General features: G+C 40.4%; 1 protein-coding gene across 2 annotated transcripts in view; it reads right to left on the bottom strand.

Moving 5' to 3' along the window:
- TNFSF8 (TNF superfamily member 8) overlaps positions 1-7641 on the bottom strand; it is a 39537-nt gene extending 31896 nt beyond the window's left edge. For both annotated transcript variants that reach the window (XM_023223799.2, XM_023223798.2), the window contains exon 1: positions 7070-7641. In XM_023223799.2, coding sequence (XP_023079567.1) covers positions 7070-7264 — 195 coding nt within the window. In that variant the 5' untranslated portion in view covers positions 7265-7641. The remainder of the gene's footprint in view (positions 1-7069) is intronic.
- Between the last annotated feature and the right edge of the window lie 5907 nt (positions 7642-13548).

Here is a 13548-nt window from a genome sequence, read left to right as displayed (position 1 = left end):
ATCTTTCTTTCTTTCTTTCTTTCTTTCTTTCTTTCTTTCTTTCTCTTTCTTTCTTTCTTTCCTTTCTTTCTTTGTTTTTTTTAGATGAAATCTCACTCTGTCACTCAGGCTGGGATGCAGTGGTGCCATCTCTGTTCACTGCAACCTTGGTCTCCTGATTATCCTGTCTCAGCCTCCCCAGTAGCTGGGACTACAGGTGTGTGCCACCACATCCTGCTAATTTTAGTATTTTTTGTAGAGACAGGATTTTGCCATGTTGGCCAGGCTGGTCTTAAACTCCTGGCCTCAAGTGATCCACTCACCTTTGCCTTCCAAAGTGTTGGGATTACAGGCATGAGCCACTGCTCCTGGCCAGGTTACTTATTAATGAGAAAGAAAAATGTTTTACAAAGGCGATAGTTGGTGGTCACCGCCTTAATCAAGTGACCAAACCTATAGTCATCAAAAATGGGACAACCTGACATATGCCTCTAGCTGTGCTACAATAAGAAGTGTATAGAATTACCTATATACTATTCTTACCAAAAATGTTTCATCTGAGTATAACCATAAGTCAATACCAATACAAATCCAGGCTATGAATGGATTTCTACAACAGAACTGGCCTGGACCCTTAAAAAAAAGGTCAATGTTATTTAAAACAAACACCAAAGGGCAAAGGAGATTTTAGCTCAGTGCTTCTCAAACTTTAATGTGCATACAGATCACCTGGGGAGCTTGTTAAAATGCAGATTCTGATTCAGAAGATCTGGGGTGAGCCCTGAGATTTTGAATTTCTAACAAGACCCAGGACCACACTTTACAGAGCAAAGTTCTAGATTAAAACAGATATTATCATAACACAGTATGTGACCCTAGATTTGTTCAAACAAATGAAAACACAACAGCCATACATATAAGACATTTTTGAACAAGTAAAGAAATTAAAATATGGACCATATATTGTTATTATTTGATGATATTATTGAATTAATGTCAACTCTCTTGGCTATGATAGTGGCATTGCAGTTAGTTAAGAGATGAGTACTGAAGTTCATGTGAGTGAAAGGTCATGCTGCCTACAGCTTACTTTCATATCCTTATCTAGAGAGAGCAAAAATACAGCAAGATACTGACACACCAATCTAGGTGCAAGGTTATATGAACATTTGCCATTCCACTATTCTGTAGGTTTGAGCATTTTCAGAATAAGACTTTGGGAATAAGCCATGATGGTTGTAATTCTTGGAAGCCTGGCTTTTGTTCTAGCTCTTCTGCAAACCCCTCCTTCATCCCAAGCAGAAATGACTTCTCCTTTGCTCTGTGGCATTCTGTGCCATTCTGCCCAGAATCCAAGAACTTGGTGTTTGGGCTTCATCTACTCAATTTAACAGAGTTCCCAGAAGACAGGGTCTTGCCCAGTCCACTTGGGACTCTCCACATAACCTCACACAGGGCTCGCTCCTGGGAATATTTACAGTGGATTTTTCTGGATTGCTAAATGGAATGAATATCAGGTGGAGGGAGTACCTTGGGTAGAGGGAAGTGTCATGGGGCATTCCAAATAACTTCTTCTTGTTCCGAACTTCTATTAGCCTCAAGGCACCATGTTCAAGAGGCTAAAGAAGAGGTGTAGAGTCAGCAAACAAGACATGGGGGTTTTATTGAGGGCTTACATAGAGGGGAGAGAGTGCAGTGGCAGCGAGCTGAACAGGAAGACTGCTTTATGGACAGAAATGATCTCATGGCAGCGGGGTGGACAACATATTCACCTTACATATAGTCCACTGGTGGTGGGCTGGGCAGGAAAACCACAACCACTTGCAAATAGCATGCAGTTTCTACAGCATGCTCACTTAACAGCCTCCCCTTAGTGGCCTCAATCTCAATCTCTTGTACGGCCCAAGTTCCACGGGATGGGCTGGGGGCTCAGATGTTCCTCATAGACAAGGAATGAGTCTCCAGGTTGACCACTCCTGGATTCTCTCGCTTGGAACAGCCATTCAGACGTGTCTGCCATACATGGTTATTCTAAGGGTATGCTTCAGTTATTGCTATATCAGGTGTGTTTACCCTACACTTCTATTTTGTATCTGAGCTTAAAAATAAAAGCAAACCACACCACCACCAATAATCACTACCCTTAAACAGGTGCTCAGCTCCACTGTTGGTGTGTGGAAATAATTTAAGAAGAGTATTATTATTATTATTATTTTAAAGAATTTTCTTTGCTTATAAAGGGAAAAGAGGCAGCTGCTTTCTTGAAAGCCTACCAATCATGAACCTTTTATGCTAACCTTTCGGAATGTAACCCTTTTCATTCTCCCCTGGGGCTAGAGAAGCCCAGTCTCCTGGTTTACAAAACCAAGATGTCTCTAAGGTAAAGGGCCTCAGAGCCTTTTTGAAATGTGAACACCTACCTCTGGTGTTAACCTAGGAGTCTATCTCCTTATGTATTCTCCTGTCCTTTGAGAGATAAGAGAAGTTTTATTTTTTGTTCTTTCGTTTTGCTAGATAAATTGTGTGAAATTTCATCCTGACTTTGTAGTCTGTTGCAGGCTGCCTATTTGCATGTACTCTTGTGCTTAGTCAACAGTAAATCATTTTTTTCTTTCCATATTGATGTAAAGAGGAGTCTGTTGGTAGGACTTTTACTTCCTCAGGGGTATACTAGTACAATCTCTTTGGAGACAGACTGACATTTATTGAAATGAAAATGCACATTGCTCCTGGCTAACACGGTGAAACTCCATCTCTACTAAAAATACAAAAAAATTAGCTGGGTGTGCTGGTGGGCACCTGTAGTCACAGCTACTAGGGAGGCTGAGGCAGGAGAATGGCATGAACCCGGGAGGCGGACCTAGCAGTGAGCAGAGATCATGCCACTGCACTCCAGCCTGGGTGACAGAGCGAGACTCCGTCTCAAAAAAAAAGAAAGAAAGAAAATGCACATTCCATTTCTATCACTAAAAATTTATTCCCCAGATATACTTGCAGACATGCACAGAGGGCAGAAATTCTAGAGAAAACATTGATGTCTCTCACCAGGCACTGATAAATTATGAAGCATTTACACTTCATACTATGCGACTCTTCAAAAGAATGAAATGAACTTCTATGTACTGAGATGGAAGGATCTCTAAGATATACAGTGTGTTGTCAAGTGAATAAAGCAAGATGCAAAATTATGGGTTTATTATAATGATGTGTGTACTGTGTATTTGTAGATGCACAGATTTTTGGAAGGACACACAAGAATCTGTCAATGGTGGTTATCTAGGTGAAGAGGAATTAATGGGTGGGTGGGGAAAGTGTGAAGATTTTTACTTCTTTTTCTCTTATTTGCTAGTTACTTTTCTTAAACCATGTGAATATAGTATTTTATAATGTAAGTATTATAAAATATATCAATATATTATATTATAAAATATTAAATAGCATATAATATTATTTTGTAATATATTTATGATATAAAATGTTTATTTTATAATATATTTAAAATATAAAATGTTTATTTTGTAACATATTTATAATATAAAATGTTTATTTTGTAATATATTTATAATATAAACTGTTTATATTGTAATATATTTATAATATAAATGTTTATTTTATCATATTTATCATATAAAATGTTTATTTTATATATTTATCATATAATATTACATATGATATATAATATAGGATATGATTATATAAATCATATGATATATATTATAATATTTATCATATAAAATGTTTATTTTATATGTCATATTTTATATTATATCATATTATATATTTTATATCATATATATGATAATATTTATCATATAAAATGTTTATTTTATAATATAATATTTATAATATAAAGTGTTTATTAAAAAAAATACAAAAAAAACTAGCCGGGCGAGGTGGCGGGCGCCTGTAGTCCAGCTACTCAGGAGGCTGAGGCAGGAGAATGGCGTAAACCTGGGAGGCGGAGCTTGCAGTGAGCTGAGATCCGGCCACTGCACTCCAGTCCGGGCGACAGAGCAAGACTCCGTCTCAAAAAAAAAAAAAAAAGGGTTTATTTTATAATATAAAATAGTATTTATTTTATAATATAAAGTAATATTATTGCATAATATAAAATAATATTTATTTTATAAATATGCTGGCTTAAATGTAAATAAAAGAAAATACAACCACCACTGAGATTTTAAAAATATCACTGGAAAGTAAGTTCCATAGTAACTCAAAGACAGGGATTTAGTTGTTTTTTTTTCCAAGGCTTTGGAACAATGTCCTGCACACAGTAGATATTTAATAAATACGTGAGATAGAAACCTAAGTTCCTCCTTTGTCTCTCCCAAGGAGTTTAAGGTTGGAGTTATCTGATCTTCAAGTCAAACCTCAAGGCAAGCTTTGTCGATTTCCCTACACTCTCTACATCTTCTCTCCTCTGTCTCTTTGCTCGTGCTGTTCCATTGGCTAGGAGTGCCTCTCCTCTGCTTTCCCTTCCCTGCCTGTTTGAAATAGTTCACATTTCTCAAGCCAACCTGAAACTCTAGTCCCCAGGAAAGTTTTTCTTAAACCTGTCTGGAAAAATACACTGTCTCCTTAACTTGTGCTCTCATGGTATCCCTTTCATCACTTATTATATATGATGACTTAGTTGTTTTAAATTTTGTCCATACATGTGACTTGGGATAAGAATTGTGTGACTTCTTATGCCAGTAAAACCATTCTGTGGTTCTCCACCCGTTCCCATCACATACAGAGTGCTAACTGATCATTAACTCATTACATTTTTAATAATGGGGATGTGAATCTAAGCTCCCTGGCTTGCTTCTATTGATTTGTTTCCTAGAGTTTCTTTTAGAGTCTCTTCACTTGTCTTAAGTTATTCCTGTTTTCAAGTCAGTCTATATTCCATCTTCCTATAGGAAACCCTTCCTGATAACTCAAGTTAATGGGAATGATGCTTTTTTTTTTTCTTGTTAGGTCTTACAACAGTTAATGTCTGAGGAATTTATTGAAAATGATATGTGCAATGCATTTGACACTTAATATATCACAGCTGCTATTAACATGGCAGGCCTCAGTTTTAAGGAAGCCACTGATATTTCCTGGGCTAAGAAATCACAGCACACCAAACTGTACAATCAGATTTTGCAGTGAATCTTTTCATATCCAAACATGAGGGGTAAGTCAAGGAAATGGATGCACGAGAAGATAAAGCTCCTAAGAGAAGAGTGGGTGCAATGTTTCTTAGCGCTTCTGTGGCTGTCTGTGTTGGCAAAGGGGATGCTACTTGCATCAAACAATCAAGCAGTATTGGCTCTACCACTTTCTCATGGTGACGTAGTTCAAGCCCTGTTCCCTCTCTGCTCCTCATTTTCCACATTTACAAAAATGAGGCAGAAAGATCTGCTCTGGTTCTTTTATAGAAAAAAATCAATTCAACTAAAAGTTGGATAGGAATGAGCTCCGAAGCTCTCTCTAGCTTTATATATCACCATCACCAACAATTTTTCCACCATCTCTCTCTCAGCAGTTTTAGTTGGATCCTTTAACTAAAGAACTTCTTAAAGGACACTTCAATTTCTTTTATTTGGCCATTGCTATAAAATGACACACCCTTGGTTTACTCCAAATTCAAATTACAGAAATTGCAGAGCCCCTACAGAAGAAAAGATGCCCTAAAGGGTTTTCAAGATTATTATACTTAGTAGATGTAGATAAGCCCATTAAATTATGAGTTTTAAGAATTCCACTATCTAAATCAAGTATTTGTGACTCCTTCTTTTCACTTCTGTAGAGACATGAGCTTCAAAGCTTCCATCTAATTTCAAAGCTTGATGACCCTTGAGAAATAGATATCAAAGCCTTTTAAAGCCTAGTTCTTTCCAGCAATTGATAAGCTGTAGAGTATTTGGCCTAAGAAAACTGAAGAAAAACCAGAACAAATTCTGCAGGATTATAGTACCATGAAAAGTAGGAGCTATGAAGTAAGAAACAGAAATATTCTCACTTTGGCAGGTCATGTGGGTGGGTACAGTTCTTAAATTACCCAAATTAACAACTTTACTTCATCAAAAAAAATTCACGAGCAATATATGCTATTACCACAGCATTTTCTATATAACACATACTGGTAGATTCTCTGTAAATGCCAATTTCCTAAATTTCCTAAAATATGAAGAAGCTTCCTCTTTCTCCTTCTCTTCTGTTTTCAGAAACAAATCTTACCATTTACTTCAAAGTAAATCTCCCAAGACAGTCTGACCCTGTACAGTGTGCACCCAACAATTGCTTAGTATTGTGAGGAACCTCAGAGAGAACAGGTGCTAAAAACCTTTCAACTTTCTGCTTTTATGTGCTGTTTTTTTGTGACGCCCTAACTTCTTCAAAGTTGTGGCTTAAGAGGAAGCTTTCGATTTGTCTTGCTGGCTGTAACACCAAAATGTCCAAAGCTCTAAGAAGCCATGGTCTTCTCTTTTGCCTCCTTTCCTTCTAGACCTTGGCCTCTGAAACTTAGCTCCCTGTATAAAACAAAAGCAAAAACAAAAACTCCTGGCAATGGGTGAGGCCTCAGAAACCTCCAGGACCCTCGGACTTAGGATACGGAACTTCAGAATCCAGTCTGAAGTCCTTGAAGACACGACAGCAACTTGTGCAAATGTGTTATCAGGTTTCTTTATTGCTTCCTTCCTTGATATGGGTCTCTGGGTCATTAAGATTTAAATCTTAACTTTGAAAGGCCAATAGCTTCCCTCCACTGTTTTGCTCAGACAGGTCTGCAAAGTTTTAAGATGATGACGCTTTAACAATATTTCTCTCAACAAGCCAAATTATTTTAGAGAGTTAAGTTCCTCTTTCGTTTCTCCCTTTCTCACACACACACGCACACACACGCACACAGTATAACAAATATATAATGTAACATAAATATATTGGCTATACAGTATATACTATAGTATACATATACATATATATATAGAGAGAGTTTATTTATTTAATTTTCTTTTTTTGCTCTTAACCAACAAACGAATATCGTTTGTTTCCAGGGCTCTTTCTCTAGGGAAAACAACAAGAAAAGGAAAAGGAGGAAGAGGAGTCCACTTACCGTCCTCTGAACTACCAACACCATAATGGTGGCCACCGTGAAGACGAGGCACAGAGCCAGCGTGGCTGTGGTGAAATAGAAATAGCTGCGGCTGGTGGTCTCCAGGTGGCTGGCCACGGAGCCCGCCGGCACATGCGTGGCTGTGTCTCCAGGAGGGGCCATTCCGTTGAGTGCTTGCTGCAGCCCTGGGTCCATTCTTTATATAGTCTTCCTCACATCACACCTTATCTCTCTTCATCTGATTCGGTTCTGGGCCCATCTCTGTTCCAAGAAGGATTCTCCCCCTGAATCCTGAATCATGTGACTTGGAAAAAAACCTTCACCTGCTGCCTGGCGGAGAAACTCTTCTCTGGGGGCGTGAGGCGAGAGGCGGCAGCAAGGGTGGGGGAGAGGTTCATTTTTCATTGCCAGGGATTAAGTTGTGTGCAGAGAAACTAGCTACAGAGAAGGTGGCTGATGTCAGAGGGCGCGTAGGAAAATGACGGTTCCCCTACTCTGTGTGTGTGTGTGTGTGTGTGTGTGTGTGTGTGTGTGCGCGCGCGCGCGCGCGTACACACACACAAAGCAACTTCTGTTTAGTTTAGACTCGGCCACAAAACGCCTTCCTGTTCAAGAATCTGCACCTTCTTTCAGCGAGGTGCACCTTCTTTCAGCGAGGCCTGCGGCTCAGAAGATCTCCCCAGATAATGAGTCCTTGCTGGGTCTCAGGGAGGCCAGATCCCTCGGACTGCAGTGGAATAACTCCAAAGGGTTCGGTTTGATCATATTGGCTCCTGCTGAAAAAGGGACATGCTGCAGGCTCCCTGGGGGAAAAGGGGCGCACAAATGGAGACATTTCTCCAAAAGGGGACTGGCTCATGGCAGTATGAAATTTGGGGTTCAAAGACACTGTCAGAGAGCAGGAATCTGGAAACATCGATCTTTTGAACAAACACTCCTGCAGAATGTTTTGGGATCTGTTAAACCAGCAGATGAACCTAGGCCTGCGATAAAACTCATGAAGACGGGAAGGAATTGGCAGTGAGGTGGTGTGGTGTGGAAATGTGGGGGCTGTATGTGTTCTGCGTGGTGTACTATGTGGTGTGTGTGTATTTGTGGTATGGGGTATGTGTATGTGTTGTGTGTTCTGTATGGTATACGTATGCAGTGCGTGTGTGGTGTACGTTTGTGATCTGCGATGCATGCCATGTGTGGTGTGTACGTATGTGTTGTGTGTGGTGGGTTGTGTATGTATGCGTTGTGTGTGGTGTGTTGTGTGTTGTGTGTGTATGTGTTGTGTGTGTATACGACTACTATAATTGAACCTCTACTGTCTCAGGCACAGCGCTAGGAGTTACATGTGGCTTCACTCCACTTCTACCTCCACCCTCCCAGGCAGGCAATATTTATTTTTTTCAGATGGGAAAACTGAGGCTCAGGGAGGATGAAAACTATCTCAACCCAAGTCTCAAGTGTTGATCACTGGAAGAACTTGGGTGCATTTTGCAGCCTGCCTGGATGAAAGCTCGTGCTAAGTCATTCTATCTTCCCTGCAACTGAAAGCTAAAAACCTGAAGTGTGGTCTCAGCCCTTTCCCTTCTTAGCCTTGGGCCATCATCCAAGTCTTTATAGCTTTCTCTGTTCCCTATCTGCATTACAGTCATCAGAAAGACCAGGCGAGATGATGTCAGAGTACTCCATGAATAAAAATAGATTTGGGGATGGTGTTGGAGAATTCCTGTTAAATATCCCAAGTGGTCTACTGGGCCAGGTCTGGAATTTAGATACAACAGACAGATTATCTGGGGGACGGAGTTAGGTCACATCTGTGGTTACTACTAATCTCCATTTCAAAACACCATTTAAAATGTTAATCACTGCATAGCTGCTGCCTCCAGATGGGGGTCTTTGATAGCTCCATTTGGTATCACCCTGGAAGAAGCTCATTCTGCGTAGCACCTCCTTTCCTTTCTGCTCACTTTTTGGCTGCAGTGCATCACTTTGAGCCAGCAGAGATCCCAGATGCCCCTAAGGAAATGTCCTGTGTCTAAAGCCAAGCTAGGATTATTACCACTGCTGTTCTTGCATAGAACCAGAACTTCTGAGCATCTCCCAAATTAGGTCAGGCTTTAGGAGCTGGTCTGGACATTTCTTCCCAGTGAGTCTGTAAAAGCATAGATCTTGGAGACAAAAGATATATCAAGAGATAAATTGTTTTCTTGGGCTAAATAGAGTGGGGGAGATATACCCATTTTACAGTCAAGGAAACCAACACCCCCGTGATCCCAAGTTGAGTTTGGTTTTGAAAACAGTGTGTTCACATTCGTTTGGTCTTGTAATTAAGGTGGGAAAGAGGCAAGCCAGTGTTTACTGGGGCATGCACCTGGCTGATTTTGGGAGAAGGCTGCGTCCTCTGGTGGGCACGGACAGTGAGTGGGTAGCAAGGGCTGTGTGGTCTGCCCAGAGCTGCTGAGAACCAGTTGCTCCCTTGGCCCTCTTGTTCAGCCTCTTTGATCAAAGTGGAAAACTTCTGATTGTTGAATGGAAGCTGTGGGTGTTGAAAAATAAAAAGGCTTTGCTTGAAGTTCAGGTCTTCCTGAAGGCCTGTGGGGCTGAGAAGGGCAGTGGAAAAAAATGTTTGTCTTACAGTTACCCATTTTGCATACAGTACAATGTCCTGGGAGGGAAGGCTGACAAGGGGGAAAAAATCACCCATTGTTTTTACTCAACTTTCTGAGCAGTTGAGATTTTCAGATCAGTTCCTAGTATAGTAGTTTGTGGGCTCAATTCATTTCTTTTGCTGTGGCACTCCTTTACTCACAAACCTTCAATGGCTCCCTATTTCCCACCCCCATTGCTCTAAGCACCTCTCTGCTTTCCAGCTATTCTATAACCTAGCCTGGCCAACATGGAAACCCATGACCTGTGCTAACTGGCTTCTTTCTGTCTTCTAGTCCAGCCATACAATGTGCAGATGGAAGGATCCTTTGTAGAATTTCTTGTTGAGTAAGTTTTAAACCCTTTCGGAAGCAAAGCTGTACAAGGAGTATAAAAACATAAGAAAACAGGGTTGCTTTGGCTGAAGCACAGGTGGGACAGAGAGAAGGGCTAAGTTTCACCTGCTGATTTGCCCTTTTCTGGCATGGCGTCTCTCCAAGGTGAACAAAATTTAGAAACTTCAGAAAATTTGGCTTGAATCCCTCAGTCCACGAAAGGAGGAAACTGGGACACAGAAATGGGAACAACTAAAGGAAGTACACACCAGCAGGAAGAGAGACAGGTGTAAGAGTCCCCTCTGCTTATTCTCTCTCTCCTTTTTATTTTCTTTTTTCTTTTGACTGAGTCTCGCCTTGTCGCCCAGGCTGCAGTGCAATGGCACAATCTTGACTCACTGCAACCTCCGCCTCCTAGGTTCAAGTGATTTTCCTGCCTCAGCCTCCTGAGTACAGGCACACACATCCACACCTGACTAATTTTTTTTTTTTTTTTTTTTTTTATCTTTAGTAGAGATGGGGTTTCACTATGTTGGCCAGACTGGTCTTGAACTCCTGATCTCGTGATACCCCTGTCTCGGCTTCCCAAAGTGCTGGGATTACAGACATGAGCCACCATGCCCGGCCCCCTCCGCTCATTCTCATGCCAGCTCTGCTAATATTCCAGGGGCATCCAGGCTTCCTCTTGCGTTTTGCTTGGCTTTCCACTGCTCCAGTTCTTCCTCTCCCTTCTAGCCTTTGCCAACCTGCCTCACTGTCTCCAGGAATGCTTGCCCAGATCTCTCAAGTCCACCAACACACTCTCTCTGGAACACCTCTATTTTCATGCCACATAACCTAATTGTCTAATTTTCTACTTCTTTCGATGTGGAACCCAAGTGTGTAAACACATGTAAATGTTGCCTGGCTCATAAGATGAGAGTCCCTGAGGGCGGTCTGCACTTTCCTAGTCTTCTAAGTCTTTGCATCTCACCTTGCATTTCTTGTTGCTGGGCATATATGTAGGGTTGACCTTCAATCTATGCTTTGTGTTTATGGAAAGAGAAAGTTCTAGAAGGATGGCTTATGTAAAGAAATTGTGTGGTGGCGTTCTTGCCTCTCTCTTCTCAACTGTACTCCGTGTCTCTATCCTTCTCCAGAGAATGACACCATGAAGGTGATCACCCCAGCCTCATTTCAGCTTGGAATTTGCTTCTGAGGTGTGGCTGCAGTGCCTAAGACTCAGTGGAAAAATAGAACTAGCCTCTCATCCCTTCAAGAAGGAACCCCATTTTGAAAAATAAAGAGAAGCCGGCAGTAGCCATTCCTCCAACATTGCTTTCCTGTATAAGGGACTGGGAGATCTCTGTCGTAGAGACTAGAGGCCCTCAGGTGTAAGCCCACACCAGCAGCGGCAGCAATATCACCTGGGAACTTGGTGGCACTTTAAGACCCTCTAGACCTACTCTAAAGCAGAAACTCAGGCTGGGATCTGGTAGTCTGTTTTAACAAAGCACCCCAGGGCATGCAGATGACTGAGACCATTTGAAAAACACTGATTTAGGGAAACAATCTCCAAGAGATCATCTGGTCCAAAATTTAGCCTTTGGGCAGGTAAACTGCCACCTCCATTGTGTAGGTAGGGAAACTGAGGCATAATAAAGTTATTGTCTAGGGTCATATAGCTGGGTCATGTTGGTTTACAGACTAGTTTTTCTGCTCCCTTGATTGAACTCTCTTTCTAACCTTGACTATGTCTGCAGGCTCTAGAAATACTTTCAGAACCTTTCTGGAATGCAGATATATTTGGAGTAGAATGGTGATATTTTATTCCATTTAAAATCATTAGGTTGGTGCAAAAGTGATTGCGGTTTTTGCCATTAAAAGTAACTTAATAATTTTATTAATTTAAGGTTCTCTTTTGGTGATCACTGTACATGGTAGAAATATATATATATATTTTAACTATGGGTATATGTGAGACAAGGACAGACTCACCTAGGGTATATTCAAGCAATAACACACGTAACTAAATGGCCTTTTGAGGCAGGAGTGTCCTGTCCCTTTAACTTTAGAGCTCTTTGTCTTGCTGGGGCTAACTTGAAGAGATTGGACGTTGGAGTTGAGCCACAGTGACACTTTATTGAGAGGGCCCAGTGAGGACAGGGACAGTAGGAGGAAGATTTGGAACAGGGCTAGCAAACTGAACCACAGGCCAAATCTGGCAGGCACCTATTTTTGTAATTGAAGTTGTATTGAAATGTAATCATGTTCATCTGTGTGTACATCTATGGCTTCAATTCCACTACAACAGCAAATCTGAGTGGTTTCAACAGAGACCTCATAGCTGGTGAAGTCTAAAATATTTCCTATTTAGACCTTTACAGAGAAAGCTTGCTGACCCTTGGTTTAGAGTATTAAAATAGACCCAAGACAGGATAACCGAAAGAGATTTGGAAAAAAGAACAGAAATTCATTTCCTAATACACTTCCATGCGGAGAAAAGGGAACTCATTCCCTATTGGTGGGAATGTAAACCAGTACAGCCACCATGAAAAAACAGTATGAAGAGTCCTCATAAAGCTGAAAATAGAACTACCATTTGATCCAGCAATCCCACTACTGGGTCTCTACCCAAAGGAAAACAATCAGTATATCAAAGAGATACCTGTACTCATATGTTTACTGCAGCACTATTCACAATAACAAAGATGTGGAATCAACTTAAGTTGCTCATAAACAGATGAATGGATACAGAAAATGTGATATATATGCACAGTGAAATACTATTTGACCATAACAAAGAATAAAATCATGTCATTTGCAGCAACATGGATGAAACTGGAGATCATTATCTTAAGTGAAATAAGCAGGCACAAAAAGACAAATATCACGTGTTCTCATTTACAAGTGGCAGCTAAAAAATTGGGTCACATGGAAGTAGAGAGTAGAAAAGTGGAGAACATAAACTGCGAAAGTTGAGTGCTGGGGGAGTGGAAGACAAAGAGAAGTAGGTTAAAGGGTATGATATACAGAGGATAGAAAAAATAGATTCACTGATTGATAGTAGAGTAGCATGATTAAATTTAAACAAAAATATACTTTACTCAGGAGATGGACACCCTAAATACCCTGATTTTATCACTATGTGTTACGTACATGTAACAAAATTTCACATGTGGCCCATAAGTCTGTTCAAATAAAAAAAAAAGACACCTCTATAAAAACTTCCCTAATGTCTAAATTGTTAACTCATGCTTCATGTGAGAAGATTCTTTTTGGAATTCACTAATTGTAGAGAAGCTATGTGTTCTGGTTGGTGGATGACAAAAATAGATTTCTGAAGAAGACAGAGCTGATAGAAAGGTGGGACAGAAGCCATCTGGGAGTTAGATAGATATACTTCCAGTATTGGTGATATATATACGTGTGTGTTTAAATCATATCATATCTATCTATTGATCTATCATCTATCTATCTATCTATCTATCTATCTATCTATCTATCTATCTATCTATCTATCTATCT

Source organism: Piliocolobus tephrosceles, chromosome 14 (assembly GCF_002776525.5).
Source record: "Piliocolobus tephrosceles isolate RC106 chromosome 14, ASM277652v3, whole genome shotgun sequence".
Classification (NCBI taxonomy): domain Eukaryota; kingdom Metazoa; phylum Chordata; class Mammalia; order Primates; family Cercopithecidae; genus Piliocolobus; species Piliocolobus tephrosceles.
The sequence above is the reverse complement of the archived record's forward strand: the minus strand, read 5'-3'. Positions and strand labels throughout refer to the sequence as shown.